General features: G+C 39.2%; 2 protein-coding genes across 6 annotated transcripts in view; both read right to left on the reverse strand.

The window, feature by feature from the left end:
- Positions 1 to 6,227, reverse strand: LOC110068613 (uncharacterized). 4 transcript variants are annotated; one of them, XM_089286332.1, is made up of 3 exons: positions 3,180 to 6,225; positions 2,602 to 2,679; positions 1 to 1,454 (listed from the first exon to the last, which is right to left on the reverse strand). In XM_089286332.1, the coding sequence occupies exon 3, from the start codon at positions 1,451 to 1,453 to the stop codon at positions 698 to 700; it is 756 nt and encodes a 251-aa protein (XP_089142458.1). In that variant the 5' UTR covers position 1,454; positions 2,602 to 2,679; positions 3,180 to 6,225; the 3' UTR covers positions 1 to 697. The 4 variants fall into 4 exon arrangements, with proteins under 4 accessions (XP_089142458.1, XP_020631676.2, XP_020631677.2 ...); XM_020776017.2 differs by having other exon boundaries at positions 2,602 to 6,227; XM_020776018.2 differs by lacking the exon at positions 2,602 to 2,679 and having other exon boundaries at positions 1 to 1,679; positions 3,180 to 6,226.
- A 1,724-nt stretch (positions 6,228 to 7,951) lies between these two features.
- The window catches only part of LOC110068640 (procollagen C-endopeptidase enhancer 2-like), a 14,270-nt gene continuing 7,300 nt past the window's right edge, over positions 7,952 to 14,921 (reverse strand). Inside the window, exons 3-8 of one of the 2 annotated variants that reach the window (XM_089286330.1) lie at positions 14,744 to 14,921; positions 13,606 to 13,773; positions 10,329 to 10,353; positions 8,846 to 8,928; positions 8,493 to 8,559; positions 7,952 to 8,324 (exon numbers count right to left, since the gene is read on the reverse strand). The exon at positions 14,744 to 14,921 is cut by the window's right edge and continues 31 nt beyond it. In XM_089286330.1, coding sequence (XP_089142456.1) covers positions 8,291 to 8,324; positions 8,493 to 8,559; positions 8,846 to 8,928; positions 10,329 to 10,353; positions 13,606 to 13,773; positions 14,744 to 14,921 — 555 coding nt within the window. In that variant the 3' untranslated portion in view covers positions 7,952 to 8,290. Of the gene's footprint in view, positions 8,560 to 8,845; positions 8,929 to 10,328; positions 10,354 to 13,605; positions 13,774 to 14,743 lie in introns of both variants that reach the window. The other variant, XM_089286331.1, reaches the window with a different exon arrangement.

Genomic DNA, 14,921 nt, shown 5'->3' on the forward strand with positions numbered 1-14,921 from the left:
TAAAGTAAAGTAAAACTTTATTTAAACAGGGTAGTCCGTTCAGCTCAAAGGCTGGTATCCATAGGGGCCCTGTGTGAATAACATCAGGTTAAAAATACAAATTTATGTACACATATTACAACTTCATAATTATACGTTAAAACCTAAAACTACGTTAAAAATCTCATTACAATACTAAACTACTAAGAGAAACCACTAAGAACTATAATTACGATAATAAAAACCCTTTTGCACGGCGGCAGAAAGTCTGCATGTCTTTGGCTTTCATTATGTCGGTGGGCAGCTCATTAAAAATTTTTGCTCCCCTAAAAAGAAACGTGTTTTTTCCCAAAATTTGATTTCATCCTAGGTAAAAATAGCTACAGACCAGCTAACTGTACGCTTACACACTCTTAGTTTTAGTTCAAAGTCTTCAAATGTTCATCACTTCTTCTTTTCACATTCAACTACTATTAGAAAGTTAAACAATTTCTTTGGTAGGCGTGATCAACCTCGCCCCCAGGGCCTTCTCCTCGATGATTTTCAAAATAGCGGCTCGTCCGCCATTTTGAAAAGCAGAGAAGGCCTTGGGGACAAGGTCGAAGGCGTGATTTGCTTGTCCACAGAAAATCCAGAAAGAGACTGGTAAACAGTCTAAAACTAAATGTGACGGAGGACAGTTTTCAGTTGCTCTCACTTAGATTCCCCTTTCGAAATTTCAATCTTCTTTTTTCACAAACTCCACAAGACACACATCTAAGTCTTGTTGTTCGCCTGCCATCTCAAAAAGAAAGTTGTCTCTAGAATAGATTTTGTAACTCCATCCTGTTTCGCTCACCATTCTATCGAACAGCTCTTTGGAACCTAAACTGAAGGAGAAAGTAACAAAGATCCTTCCCGTTTTCTTAAGAAAGTTCTTCGCTTCCAAAAGATAACGGTGAAAGCTCTGGTGCCCTGGATCAAGTAGACTGCGCATGAGTAGATCTAGATCTATCCCAGGCTCCGTGCGTTGACCAGCCCAAGGGAGGTTCCAGTAGATCATGTCGAATTTTTTTCCAGCGAATATTTTGTTGTTGAACACGTCAGCAGTCACGGCATTCACTTGAGCATCGACCCCGTGCATTTTTGCATTTTCTATGGTGTTTTCCACAGCAGTTTCATTGATATCTGAAGCCCAGACATGACACTTCTGTGAAGATAAAGCTGCCAGAATTGAAGCATACCCTGCTCCACAGCCAACTTCCAGGAAATCAAAAGATTCTTCTTCACCTTTCTTTGCCACCTCTCCTTTAACAACTTCAAGGACCCCTCTGTTTATAAACTGTGCGATGTCAAACCAAGTGTCTGGGTGGAAAACCTCTGGGTAAATCAGAAAGTCCTTTCCCAGCACACTTGCAAGCGGCCTGTTTGCAACCAATGTCCGCATCTCATCTATCACTGCCATATACTCTTCGACTTCATTGGATGCGCTCATACTACAAAAAGACCAGCGAGAGGCAAATTGGCAACCTTGTTCCCAGGCTCTTTCCTTTGCCTCCCTCTTCGTTGAGGAGGCCAAGGAGAGCCTGGGATCGAGTTTGGCAAATTATTTAGTTTCTTGTGTTAAACCTTGTTACTGTTATCAAGAAGAAAACACTATCTTTTCTCCATTCCTGTCTATTCTCCATGCAGAATATAAAATGTTCACCTTCATCTCCTCTCTGTTAACAATAAACCAATTTCGATATATTAAAATTGAGTCTAACACAATAGACCTCAGCACGAGGCTCTGAGGAATAAACCCTACAAACTCTAAACCTAACGAATTAAAATTAAAAGAACTGATGGACCGGCAAAATAGACCAATTTCAACATATTTACATTCAGTCTGAAACAACAGACCTCAGCACGAAGCTCTGGAGAATAACTAGAGTTTGTAGGGTTTATTCCCCAGAGCCTCGTGCTGAGGTCTATTGTTTCAGGCTGAATTTTAATATATCGAAATTGGCCTCCTTTGCCCGTCCATCAGTTCTTTGAATTTTAATTCCTTAGGTTGAAATTCATCAATTGTGGACACACGTGCCTCAAATATTTTCTATATCAAGGTATACATACATCTGGAAAGAACTTGTTTTCTTCAATTTCTTTAGCTGCACATGATGATCGTGCGGCGATGACGGTTGGGGGGGGGGGGGGTGATCGGGTACTCTCTTATATTGGCTAGATAGGTATGTGCAGCCCCAATGGGTATGGCGTTTTAGCCGTTTTAGTCTTACAGTCAAACCAACTGAAGCGTACTCCTCAAGATTACATTAATGAATTGATTATTTGAACCCGCTAGTATTTTCAGAGAATGCAATAATGAATTGACTGTGCATATTAAACTCGCTAGTAATTTCAAAAATCGATAGTAAATTGACTTAGCCGTATTCTTGGAACGACTAGTGGATCCAATTTTGCAATAATCAATTCATTATTGCATTCTTGAAACGACTAGGGGGTTCAAAATTCAATTCATCAATTCATCAATGTAATCTTGAGGGGTACGCTTCACTTGGTTTGACTGTAATGGGGTATCGATTTTAGCCATTTTGATTTGAAATAGGGTATGGTTTGTTAGTAAAATGAGGTTAACAGGCCTACATGACTCCTGTAGATCTTGATATTTGTAAATTTTCTGTTTTCTTTTGAGTTTTGGGCTCTGGATCGGAGGAAGGAGTACTAGAAATAAAGAAATATATTGAATTAATAGGCGCCGTGTAGCAGGGAACTTCGTTCAAAAGTTGTGGCTTTAGAGAGGACGCCATTGGCGGTTAAGGAAGTTCTCTTTGACAATAAAGTCGATAAACAACTGTTACGTATACGTCGTGATGAATGAAACAAAACCTCCGAGCCAAACAAGACGACCATGGCTTGTTCGAACAAGATAACGAGTCTTAACACACCGAGTCACGTAACCCGCCGATGGCAAATGGCAAGATTTGGGGTCACGGCACAAATTTACCGATTCTACGAGTCAAAGAATTAGTAAGGTCATATCCCAAAAATCTTTACGTCTAATTTACTCTCTAGAAGTCAACATCTCATGCGCATCGAAGCACAAAGCAGTTACAACATTCCCCATCACAGCCTTTAGCCTGCTGCCACACAACAGATCGAACGCACTCCCTAAACTACAATCACTCCTGTTTAAATTGTGAATTACTTAAATTCTAACTTACCTCGGATAACTAATACTCTTTTTTAAAAGATTCCTGTTGATACGGTATTGCGAACTTCTACACTTCAATACTCTCGACGTTAAATCTCTTATAGCCTGCTTGTTCTCTACGCGGCCGTTTAAATCAGTGGTGGAGACAAATTACATGCAATATTCCTTATCCGAGTGTCACGCATTCTTAGGCTTTGCTTCGACTGCTTGGAATAATAAGCGTGACTGTCATATCACCCGATCTGCATTATTTGCGTGACAACATTTCTCGTGTAATGGATCTTTTTACCAATGTCACGCTTTTCCGATTTTTTTTTTTTTTTTTTTTTCATTAAAACAAAAAATAAACTGCACCGCTTAATTTATCATACCAAATTGAGTAAATATGTGGTTTAATTAGAATCCTTTGCAAACTCATAACGATATGGGACCTTGCAAATTTATAGCGGGGTAACGCATGCCCCCCTCGTATTCATTTCCTTGTAAGTTTGGGGTGAGACGTCTGGCAGGGTCAATAACAATAAATATCAAAAAACACTGAACTAGCGTTAAACAAACGTTCATTTAACAATAATTATATTGCAGCAATCAAAATCTATTTTTTTGTAACATCATTTATTAACAAGTTATCTGAGTTTGACACAAAACTAATACTGATTTCTATTTTTATCCTGGCTGTTAAATTATTCACTGCTTATTCCATCAATCCCACTCAAAAACATGAAAAAGTCAGCACTAGTAATAAAAAAAGTATTACACTGAATTTGTAACTGTACTACAAGTGCATACGCTTGTTAGTGTACATGACACGAAATTTTAATTTAGTTTATGGTTTTTGGTTCTTTGAAACAAGCAATAAGTAATAATTATAGAAGAAAACTGGTTTCAAAATGACGAAAATATTTTTCTTGTTACTTTATGCCGCCTGGAACTGACTAGTTTTTTCTTGTAAATTTGCCCCCAGAGACTGGGAACGAAAATGCCTGCAGTGCAACTACGCGGCTCAAAACTTTGAGTCATTCAAACTCGTTAACAGGGTCCTCTCACTTCCTCCCTCAAGAGAAGAGAGAGCACCGTGGAAACGAGGTTGTCATTATACTCATTTATGCGTTATTTCTCGTTTACGATGACCAGCGACTCAGAGGACATAGCGATTTCATCATTTCATATTACGAAAAGAGCCTATCAAAGAACCAAAAACTGAAGGGAAAAAAAAAAAAACTCGTGTAACATGTGATTTAGCAGTGACAATTTGATGTCGCAAACCTGAGGGAAATTAACGCGAATAATCAGCTAACCAAAGCTAGGAAGCGTAACATGGCGGTCTTGAAATTCAACTACGGTCTTGTATATCAACTACTTTCAACTACTAAACGTACTTTACAGCTAAACGACTGGCCCCCTGTCCTACAACCTTACAAGATAAAAGTTTAATGAGCTTAATCAGGACAGCGCATAAGTTTCATATATAAGCTAACAAACCTATGCCTCCTCAAAAATCACTGTTTAAGAAGACAAAGCTTAAAATTCAATTTTAATGCTTGTTTCACAAGCTTTACGAGTCAAAACTATACAAATATCTTTTAAACGATTTTACAATGAGGTCACCCGAACCCAGAACACCCGACATATTATTGTACATTTTTTCTAGTGAAAATAGAATGAGAGCTGTTCATATAAACAAGATACAGTGTACATCATATGAAGAGCCTTCATTCTATCATCACATATCATCATCAATCTTTATCGCGCCACGGGACGCACAAGGCCGTTAGGGTCTCTCCCCAGTAGGAGTGGTCTCGTGCCACCTTCCGGATTTCATTCCAGGTCAGGTGCATGGCTTTCCGCTGACCTTCCCTAAGTTATTCTTGGCCTCTCCCGTTGTCTTTTCCCGTCTGGGGTTCAAATGGACTTGGCTCCCAGAAGAGAGGATATTGAATAAGACTTCCTATAGGTTTTGGTCAGCAAGCGTCATGACACATTCCCTAGAATGGTCCGCCATCTGGTGACTCACCACATCCCACTGTTAAGTTTCTGTTTTGGAGTCTGTAGTCAGAGATTAGGGAGCTTTAGCAAACCACGACGGCGACGCCAACAAGAAGGTCACCAAACAGAAGGTTTAATGAACGAAACAATGGCTATCCGCGCGCGTTTTGAATCTTGGTACATTTCTTACCCGTCACTGAAAAATAACGTGAAATAACCCAGTTACACGTATTTTGGAGAACCTGAAACGCAACGGCTCATTTTTCGTATCTTCTTTTGGAATTGAACCCTGTCATAACAGTTGCCACATTCGAAAGTAAAATACAAAACAAGTTTTTTACAAAGCGTCGTCCTCGGCGTCACCGTCGTCATTACTAAATCTCCCTAGTTGAGTCTGAGTGGGTGACTAGCCCTCTACAGACTTGCCATAGCACCTATTTGCCAGCTTGTTCAGGGTTCCTGCCAGGTCTTAAAGGAGCTCAGTCACGGTTTGCGCATCTTGAAAAGATTAGCCTAAGCTTTCAAAATCGTCGTTTGTAATCCGTGTTAATCTTCTCTATCCTTAGCCATCCTTGTTCCTTTATGGTTTATCATTATGTCTTTGGTGTTTTTCTGTCTTATTAAACTGTTATTTTCAGGTTTCCTGCCATTTAAAGGTAGTTTTGTAGGTGACCAAAATAACTCAAAATACCGTGACTGAGCTCCTTTAACAGCTAACTTAGCAGGTCTGGGACCTATGTCCCACTGCACTTCACCCCGACAGGTACTCCTCTACTCCACTGTTGCCCACCTCCCACGAAAGAGGACGTTAGGCGTTGGTCTTTGGGAGGCATTGTTTATGTAGTCATCAAAACATTTATACATTTATACATACTGTTTTATAATAAATATCTATATTTTAAAGTTTAACTATATAGTGTCTCTCCCTCATACATCTTCGGTATCAAACTCTAACATGAATCTCCCTTTGAATAAGAACATGTGGTCTACAAAATGTTTACTTCAGCAGTTCTCTGGGATATACCTCCCATAAGGTGGGGAGGGGGGGTGAGGGGGGGGGGGGGGAGAAGGGGTGGGAGCTTACCACTTCGCAATCATTCAACTGTCAGTGCCCACCTCTTCCTTACTGGCTCCCACCTCTGTGTGCTTTTTCTATGACAAGGTATCACGTCCCATACCCCTCCCATCTCCTATTCTCTTAGGCCTCTGTCCCTGTACTAAACATACATAAAAAAAAGTCTGAATCAGGCCCATAGAGCCAGCGCTTATCCTTGTTTCTGTAGCATGAAGTGGATTATTTATAGGATTATTTCTACTCCCCCCTGGATGGGATACTAGTCCAGGGTTACCCCCCCCCCCCCGTCATTAATTCCTCAGACCCATATAGACCTTTACACACCTGGAAGGCACTGTGAGAGTTAAGTGTCTTGCCCAAGAACACAATGCAATGAGCCCAGTCAGGGCTTGATCTGGAGTCCAGCATGCTAACCAGGACACCACACCTCCCACAAACACAAATATATTTACAAATAATTTTTTTTTTTTTTGAAAAGTAGCTCTGTAATGATACAAATAAGTGTGCTAATAAAGTTGTGTCCGATAGCCTGTAGCTAGTAGATTGTGTTAGGACTCTTGTCCTTTGCTTGCCTAATGGCTAAGTTAAGCTTTTTGAGGAATTTCAAATTAATTCTGTAAGAGATTTTATTGCATTGATCTAGTTTTAAATTATTTAATTAATCATGCTAGTGAAAAAATGTGGAGCTAGTGAGAATAATTTTCAGGCTTGTACATCTTAGTTACCACCTACCCAAAGGGCAAGCTTGAAATTGGTTTTCTGATAAATTGTCTGATTTCTTGACTACAAAAAAACTATCCTTCACTTTAAATATATATAAAAAAAATAATAAGTACGTTACTAAGCTAGAAAAAAAAGTATGAAATAGGAACAAAGGTAGTTAGATTGGGGAAGATTGACAAGGATTCCAATAATAATAATAACAATAATAATAATCACTTTATTTAAATGTCGCTGTATTTAGCACTAATGTGCTAATTGGAGACACTGTAAATAAAGAAACAAATATTTCAAATATACATTAACTATTAAGAATCCCAACTGGTGGGAGGCTGACCAGTTGGCTATTTACACAATGTGGTCGAGGAATTGAACTCAGGGCTACCGAGGACAAATCCAGATAGCGGTAGGGCGGAGGATTTGAACCAGGTAAAGGTAAAGTCTGCGTGCGAGCCAAGTGGCCCATCAGGCTGGAGCTTATCCCGGCTTCTGTAGCATGAAGCAACTAGGAGTATTTCTACTCCGCCCCCCCCCCCTCCCCGGATGGGAAGCTAGTCCATCGCAGGGTTACCCCCAGCATTAAGTTCGCCAGTACCCATTTATATACCTGGGTGGAGAGAGGCACTGTGAGAATAAAGTGTCTTGCCCAAGAACACAACACAATGTCCCCGGCCAGGGCTCGAACTCGGACCGCTTGATCCAGAGACGAGCACACTAACCATGAGGCCACCGCGCCTCCCACATTTGAACCAGGGACCTCCAGATTTTAAATCCAGCGCCCTAAACCACTCGGCCATGCCGCCTCCACAGTGGACTTTTAAATTTCTGCTTAATTTTTCAACGGTGTCCCTAGTGGCATACCTTCATGTATTTCAAGACTAACAGTAAGTTCTATCACAGCTTATATTACTGAGCTACAACTTCATTTCAAGTTGTAACTTACAAATTATCGTCACTGAAAAGCTGAATGCACACCATTCGACTTAGGTGTGTTACTAATGTATCGTTATGCACATAATTTATTTAACTGAATAGAGTATGCACCACAAGGATTAACTTGTTCATTTAGTGAAACCCTATGATGACCATTCAAATAGAAAGCTATGGAAGTGGCAATTTTACAAAATCTATCTCTTTTGTAGTTAATTTAGCAATAGTAGAATGAAAAGGTAAAGGGCTTAATCCTTAAAAAATTTTTTTAGCACTCTCATTTGACCACAAGTACTACAAATGAACTACGCATGTCATGCAAGTCAAAGAGATTAATTGTGAATCACAAGTCAATGGTCTGTGGAAAATGCTGGAATACATGCTTGTACTCCTTCTTCTCTCATACTTATCTAAAACAGTAAAAGACATCTGCAGGCCTCAAACCTGCAAATTGAAAAGCACACCCTAAGAGGAGGGTACACACTTCGCCCCTTGTGGACAAGAACCACGTAATATTTTCATTGCATTTCCATTAGTGCACCTTCAGATCTTTCCCAAGAGGATTTATGGAAGGATGCTCGCACTATTAAATCCTACCATTGTAATAATTACCAAAACACTGCAACTCCAAGGACTGCAGCACCAACTACACCCAAAGGTTTTGCTAATGTCTGCTTTCCTAAAAAGGAATATATATGAAAACATTATTTAACATTAAAATACAAAAATTAGTTTTCATGAACAAAAGCTTGACTAGCCTAGGCTTAATGAATTAACGAACTAAGATAAAGCGTTCATCAAAGAGAGAGTATTTTGGCTACTATGATTAACGTGTCAATATTGCCCAGCATCTTAGGCTTGCAATGCATTCAGAGAGCAAAATAAGAAGTACTTGGCCAATTTTGTTGTACTGTTGTCTGTAGAACACATGGTGCAAATGTGACTCTCACAAGGAGATCCTTTACCTGAGGCTTTGATACTTGGAGTAGGACTTTGAGAAGGACTTTGAGTATTGGCTGTGGATTCAGGGACCTGGATGGCTTTGCAGCTTAAGAAAATAAAACACACCATTACAATTACAGAGAAAAAGGATTGTTAGCTTGACAATGCAACTGGCATTCATGTAGCCTTTATCACCGATTACTAGGAATCTTCCTGAACATTGAATTACAGTTCAGTCAAACCTCAGCTAAGGGACACCTACAATCTTGGTCAATTTAAATATTAAAAAACCAGTAGTAATCAGAGAATATGAGAGTGCGTTCGACGCTCTCACTTTAATATATATTTACCATAAATAAATGATTTCACTAGCTGACTTTCAACCTTTGTCTATTGCTAAAATCAACATTTTTCAGCAGCAACCAAGGTTTTACAGTCAGATATGCATAGTGTCAAAGTCCATGCTAGTGAAGAGGTCACGATTTGTTGATACGTTGCGTGACGCCACCAGTTTCTGTAGACTCTCAAGTTTCATAGAATATTTAAATTACGTACATTACTCTTAGCTAGCATTTGCAATCACGTGCTGGTTTCGCATGGTCGTTTATCGTAAACAAACTCTCCATGTGACTAATTCGAGTATTTCCCCTGATGAATAAAGTAGTCTTATGGGTCTTGCCTTCAGAGTACTTTTCCACCGATTCCAAACAATAAAATTTCGACCGAATAAAGACTGAGCTATCTGTCGTGACTGGAACTAATCAACATATGCAATCAAAATGTAGCTGTTCCCACGGTTATCATCCCAAAGCCAAGTTGTGTTAATAAACAAGGACAATTCGCTCAGATTTCGATAAATGCTACTGTCGAAGTGTTTAAATTCACCAAAATCTAACACTGCGAGCACATAATAGCAAAGCGTATGGCGACTGAATGGCAAGAAGTCAAAAAATGATCCATCGGAAAGACGAACTCACATGGCCTGCTCACATACTCACATGTTTGCCACATTTCTTATCACATGTCTTAACATTAAACGGTACCAGTTTAAACGCAATTACGACCAACGCTCCCCCCACTTCAGTGATGGAAAAAATGGCATATTTTGGTTGTAGTGCAAGTTCATCGTTGATTCAGGTGGGTAACTCAGCAGCTCTCTCAATACTCCAATATGACGGATCGGTAAATGCTAGAATGGTGTGAACCCATCCTTTTGAAGACAGAAAATCATTGTTGGATCTGATTATTTTTATCATAAGTTTTTGGTTATTTTTTTATACGTGTACACGTTTTTTGCTGAAGCTTTTTTGAGATAAAAGGTACTTTCCAGCATAGCCCAAAATTTACTTCAGACCTGATAAGTATTTTGGTTTTTTTTCAATTTTTCACTTTCCAAGAAGTAACTTTACTTTCCAAAGGACAGTGGATAAGTGTAAGTGTCGAGCCCTATTGACCCATATATAATAATATATTTACAACAATCATGAAATAACATGTTTGTCTTACCCAGGAGATGATGAGTTGAATGTATCTATAGAAAAAGTAGGGAAAAGAATTCATCATTTCACAACAATTATTTTCAAAAAATTATCTTCTAAACATTTTCTGCAATTTCTAAACTCAAGTATCTATGCAACAGAAGTTCAAGGCTGTTTATCTTAAAGTTTGGCAGTGACATGCCAGACAGTAGTGTCACAAAGTACCAAGAGTGTTGCAGGCGTGAAGATCAAGGCAACACCAACTCAAGCGCTGACGGCCCTGTATTGTCTGCTTCCAGTGTGGAAATTCTACAACTGTAACTGTTAGTTCCGATCAATAAAAATTGAAGGGGTGAGTGCAAAACCATGCTAAGTGACGATTTGGGTGAAAAAAAAAATTTTCGCGAAAGGGCTTGAATTTTTGCATGCGGTCTTCAATGTAATAGAAAAACGTGGTCCTGTATTTTTGTCGCTGGTTTTTGCTTCGTTTATAAAGACGCCGCTAGGAAAACCGAGTGGCTTTTCTGCATACGCAATATCTCGAAAACGAAGCGAAGCTTAGCGGAAAAACTACGGGACATTGTTAAACATACCTAAACAAAACTGTATGGGAAATTTGGAGCATTTTCGACAAAGTTCACTTTTGATTAAAATACCTAGTGCCCTTTTCCCGCCGAGGTCTTCAAATAAACGAAGCCGGGCCTTTGTTATGATAAACAGAGCCAACCCTTTGTTATAATAGCCAAGCCAAGCCTTTGTTATAAGTCGAAGTCTCGCCTCGGTTTATTATAACAAAGGATCGGCCCGCCGCGACCGCAAGGACTTTGATTTTACTTAGAAACCAGCAAAATGTCAATTTCACGCAACTTATATAGCTCAAATTTATTGATTTCAGGTCAAAAGTGGTTAAAACGTTGACTCATGTTAATGCGCGACGGCAAGGATGTTGATTTCTCTTAGAGAGCAGCAAAATGTCAATTTCACGCAACGTAAAAGCTCAAAAATGTTGATTTCAGGTCAAAAAAGGTTTAAATGTTGATTTCATGTTAACCCGTGACGGGAAGGTTGTTGATTTCACTTAGAAAACAGCAAAATGTTGATTTCACGCAGCGTATAAGCTCAAAAATGTTGATTTCAGGTCTAAATAGGTCAAAATGCTGATTTCACGTTAACGCGTGACGGCAAGGATGTTGATTTCACTTAGAAAACAGCAAAATGTTAATTTCACGCAGCGTATAAGCTCAAAAATGTTGATTTCAGGTCTAAATAGGTCAAAATGCTGATTTCACGTTAACGCGTGACGGCAAGGATGTTGATTTCACTTAGAAAACAGCAAAATGTTAATTTCACGCAGCGTATAAGCTCAAAAATGTTGATTTCAGGTCTAAATAGGTCAAAATACTGATTTCACGTTAACGCGTGATGGTAAGGATGTTGATTTCACTTAGAAAACAGCAAAATGTTGATTTCACGCAGCGTATAAGCTCAAAAATGTTGATTTCAGTTCTAAATAGGTCAAAATGCTGATTTCACGTTAACGCGTGACGGCAAGGATGTTGATTTCACTTAGAAAACAGCAAAATGTTAATTTCACGCAGCGTATAAGCTCAAAAATGTTGATTTCAGGTCTAAATAGGTCAAAATGCTGATTTCACGTTAACGCGTGACGGCAAGGATGTTGATTTCACTTAGAAAACAGCAAAATGTTAATTTCACGCAGCGTATAAGCTCAAAAATGTTGATTTCAGGTTTAAATAGGTAAAAATGCTGATTTCACGTTAGTGCTTGACGGCAAGGATGTTGATTTCACTTAGAAAACAGAAAAATGTTGATTTAACGCAGCGTATAAGCTCAAAAATGTTGATTTCAGGTCTAAATAGGTAAAAATGTTGATTTCACGTAACGCGTGACGGCAAGGATGTTGATTTCACTTAGAAAACAGCAAAATGTTAATTTCACGCAACGTATAAGCTCAAAAATGTTGATTTCAGGTTTAAATAGGTAAAATATGGCGGCCGGAAAATAGTGTTAACATCTGGAACTTACTTTGGTTATCTGGGACAATGACTATCTGCACTGAGCAAATAAACATCAAATAAGCACTTTTCCAAATACAGCAACGTCTTAAATGGCTAAAAATCACGAGATAAATACATATTTTTCGACAAACGCGGTCGTAGCTTTATGTCACGCACCGCCTAACAGTTCAACAAATTAACCCTTCTGCGCAATGTACGGGTCTCCATACATCTGCATGTCCGCTGATCCCAGAAGTTCAAAACACTACAAATCATGCCGATATGAAATAAAATCAAAGCAACCTGGATCACAGATCTATGTTACAATCGATCGCTACTTGTTGGCCATTATTATCTTTAAATGAAAAAAGTCGAAACAATCTAGTTACCAGTTCGAGAAACGCGAACAGAACGTGATCGCAATGCATGCCGGGAAGGGTCTTTACACCTCGTGCGCGGGAAAACATGGCGGTCGATACAAGACAAATTTTATAAGTCAAAAACCAGTTCTCGCTTTCCAAACTTTGACACTAGCAACGCTTGGCAAATGGGCCACAACTCACGAGAGGGTATTTTTCTTAGGCAAGAACTGCTCTTGGACTTTGCTGCCTGGCTCGATCTGACTTCGAACGCCGATAACACGATTACGGTATATCAGCTACCTTCGAAGTTTCAGAACACATTTTGATTCTTTAAAACGTGCTGATGACTTACGGGTTTATCGAGGCTTTATGATGCCTCTCAACCACCAGGCAGGCACACAAGGTACTTTAACACAATGCTTAAGATATTAGTTGACAGAGCTCTAATGCGGCACATCTCTTTTTAGTTCGATGGTATTTCGTTTGCCGCTCGATCGATTCACGTGTTGTGCTCACGTCACAATAGCCGATGTAAACAATCTGTTCCCAGATTTCCGCTCTGTATATGCTGTGAGATTTGATTTTGACTTCATACACTATAAACAGTCTGCCTGTTTGCTGTTCAACAAATAAACTCCTAAAGACATGGCTAGGAAAAGCCAAGTATTTTTGCATACGTTACAACTCGAAAACGAAGCAAAAACCAGCGACAAAAATACAGGGCCGCGTTTTTCTATTACATTGAAGACCACATGCAAAAATTCAAGCCCTTTCGCGAAAATTTTTTTTTTCACCCAAATCGTCACTTAGCATGGTTTTGCACTCACCCCTTCAATTATTAAATAATTATGTCCACTGGCCCTGAAAGGTTTGAGATAAATCTGTTCAATGGCTAGATTATGTTCAACAGTGAAGAAAAACATACCTTTTTTGTAACTAGCATAACCAGCGATAGCTCCAGAAAACTCATCTCTACGATTTGATGCAAATCTGACCGTGACTGCCTGCATTTGCTTGATAGTGTAATAGAGCACGTCTGGCTTTGCACAAATCCTTGGAACAATGTCTTCTTTACCCCCTGCTGAATTTGTACCTTGAAGAAAGAAAGTTGCCTTGATCATTCTGTGCAAATTATTCCGTAGCTCCTAGCGATGATTAACCATTAGGTCATGACACCTAAAAAAACTCATTTACCACAAGTACCAGCAGAGCATGGGTCAGTTTTGATATATTAAAAATTCTAACATGGCACCAAGGTTTAACATCAGCAAAAACAAACTTGAATCATAGTTTATTCATGCATCAACCCCAATGCGATATTCTTTTGTTGTAGTCCCCTGACCACCGGAGCCATGTCTCAACTATAATCTATTGAAACAGCCATTCGTGAAAGTTTGTTAGATCTTGGTACACCGTACATGTATGCCCTAATCTGCTAACAGATCACTGAATAATTTGTTATAGGACTAGTAAATGTACATGGACTGTAGTTCAGAAGATTTTCAAGTTCCATTTTGATACTCACAAATAAAATAGATGCAAAAGTTAAAGGGTTTGATGTAAAACTTCCTCCTTCTCCACCCCCCTCCCCCCCCCAAAAAAAGGATGCTTGATGATTTTACGATTACACTGTACACTTGATATTAAACTTGCCATTACCCATGATGCCTCTAGGTGGAGTTAGAGAGATACTCTTCACATTCAGGCTGGGTTGTTCAAAGACCAATAATTAAGCGAATTTTGATTTCATTTTTCTAACTTTTTGGTGAGGTTGTTGGTTTACGATGTTTGACCTTCAGTTCTGATTTTTAATAATCTCAAACCATACAAAACATATAAAGCAGTGAGACACGTCTTTAGACAACAAAATGAATACTTTGGTTAGCTTTTAATCCTGGGTTAGTATTAACTGGCTTTTGAACAACCCAGCCCAGGTGCATGAAACCTGGGTGGAGAGGGTTACATGTACATGAGGACTCGAAACAGGGCTACTAATTTCTAACTACAGTGTGACCAGCTTATAAGGGCAAACATCTAGTATGCTTCTCTTTTGTTTTACCCACCATTAATGCGTATTTCATCTGCAGTCACCGACGGCCTGTTCAGGTCACATTCATGTTTTCCCTCCATTTCAAAGCTCATGAAAAACAGGCGAACAATCTTTTCTTCTGGAGGACTAAATGTCCATGAACAAGCAACATCTGGAGGGTACGTCAATGGCCAGTTGGGAGTGAAGAATGT

The sequence above is a fragment of the Orbicella faveolata genome, unplaced genomic scaffold (genome assembly GCF_042242905.1).
Source record: "Orbicella faveolata isolate gen_17 unplaced genomic scaffold, um_ofav_v1 contig_14, whole genome shotgun sequence".
Lineage (NCBI taxonomy): Eukaryota > Metazoa > Cnidaria > Anthozoa > Scleractinia > Merulinidae > Orbicella > Orbicella faveolata.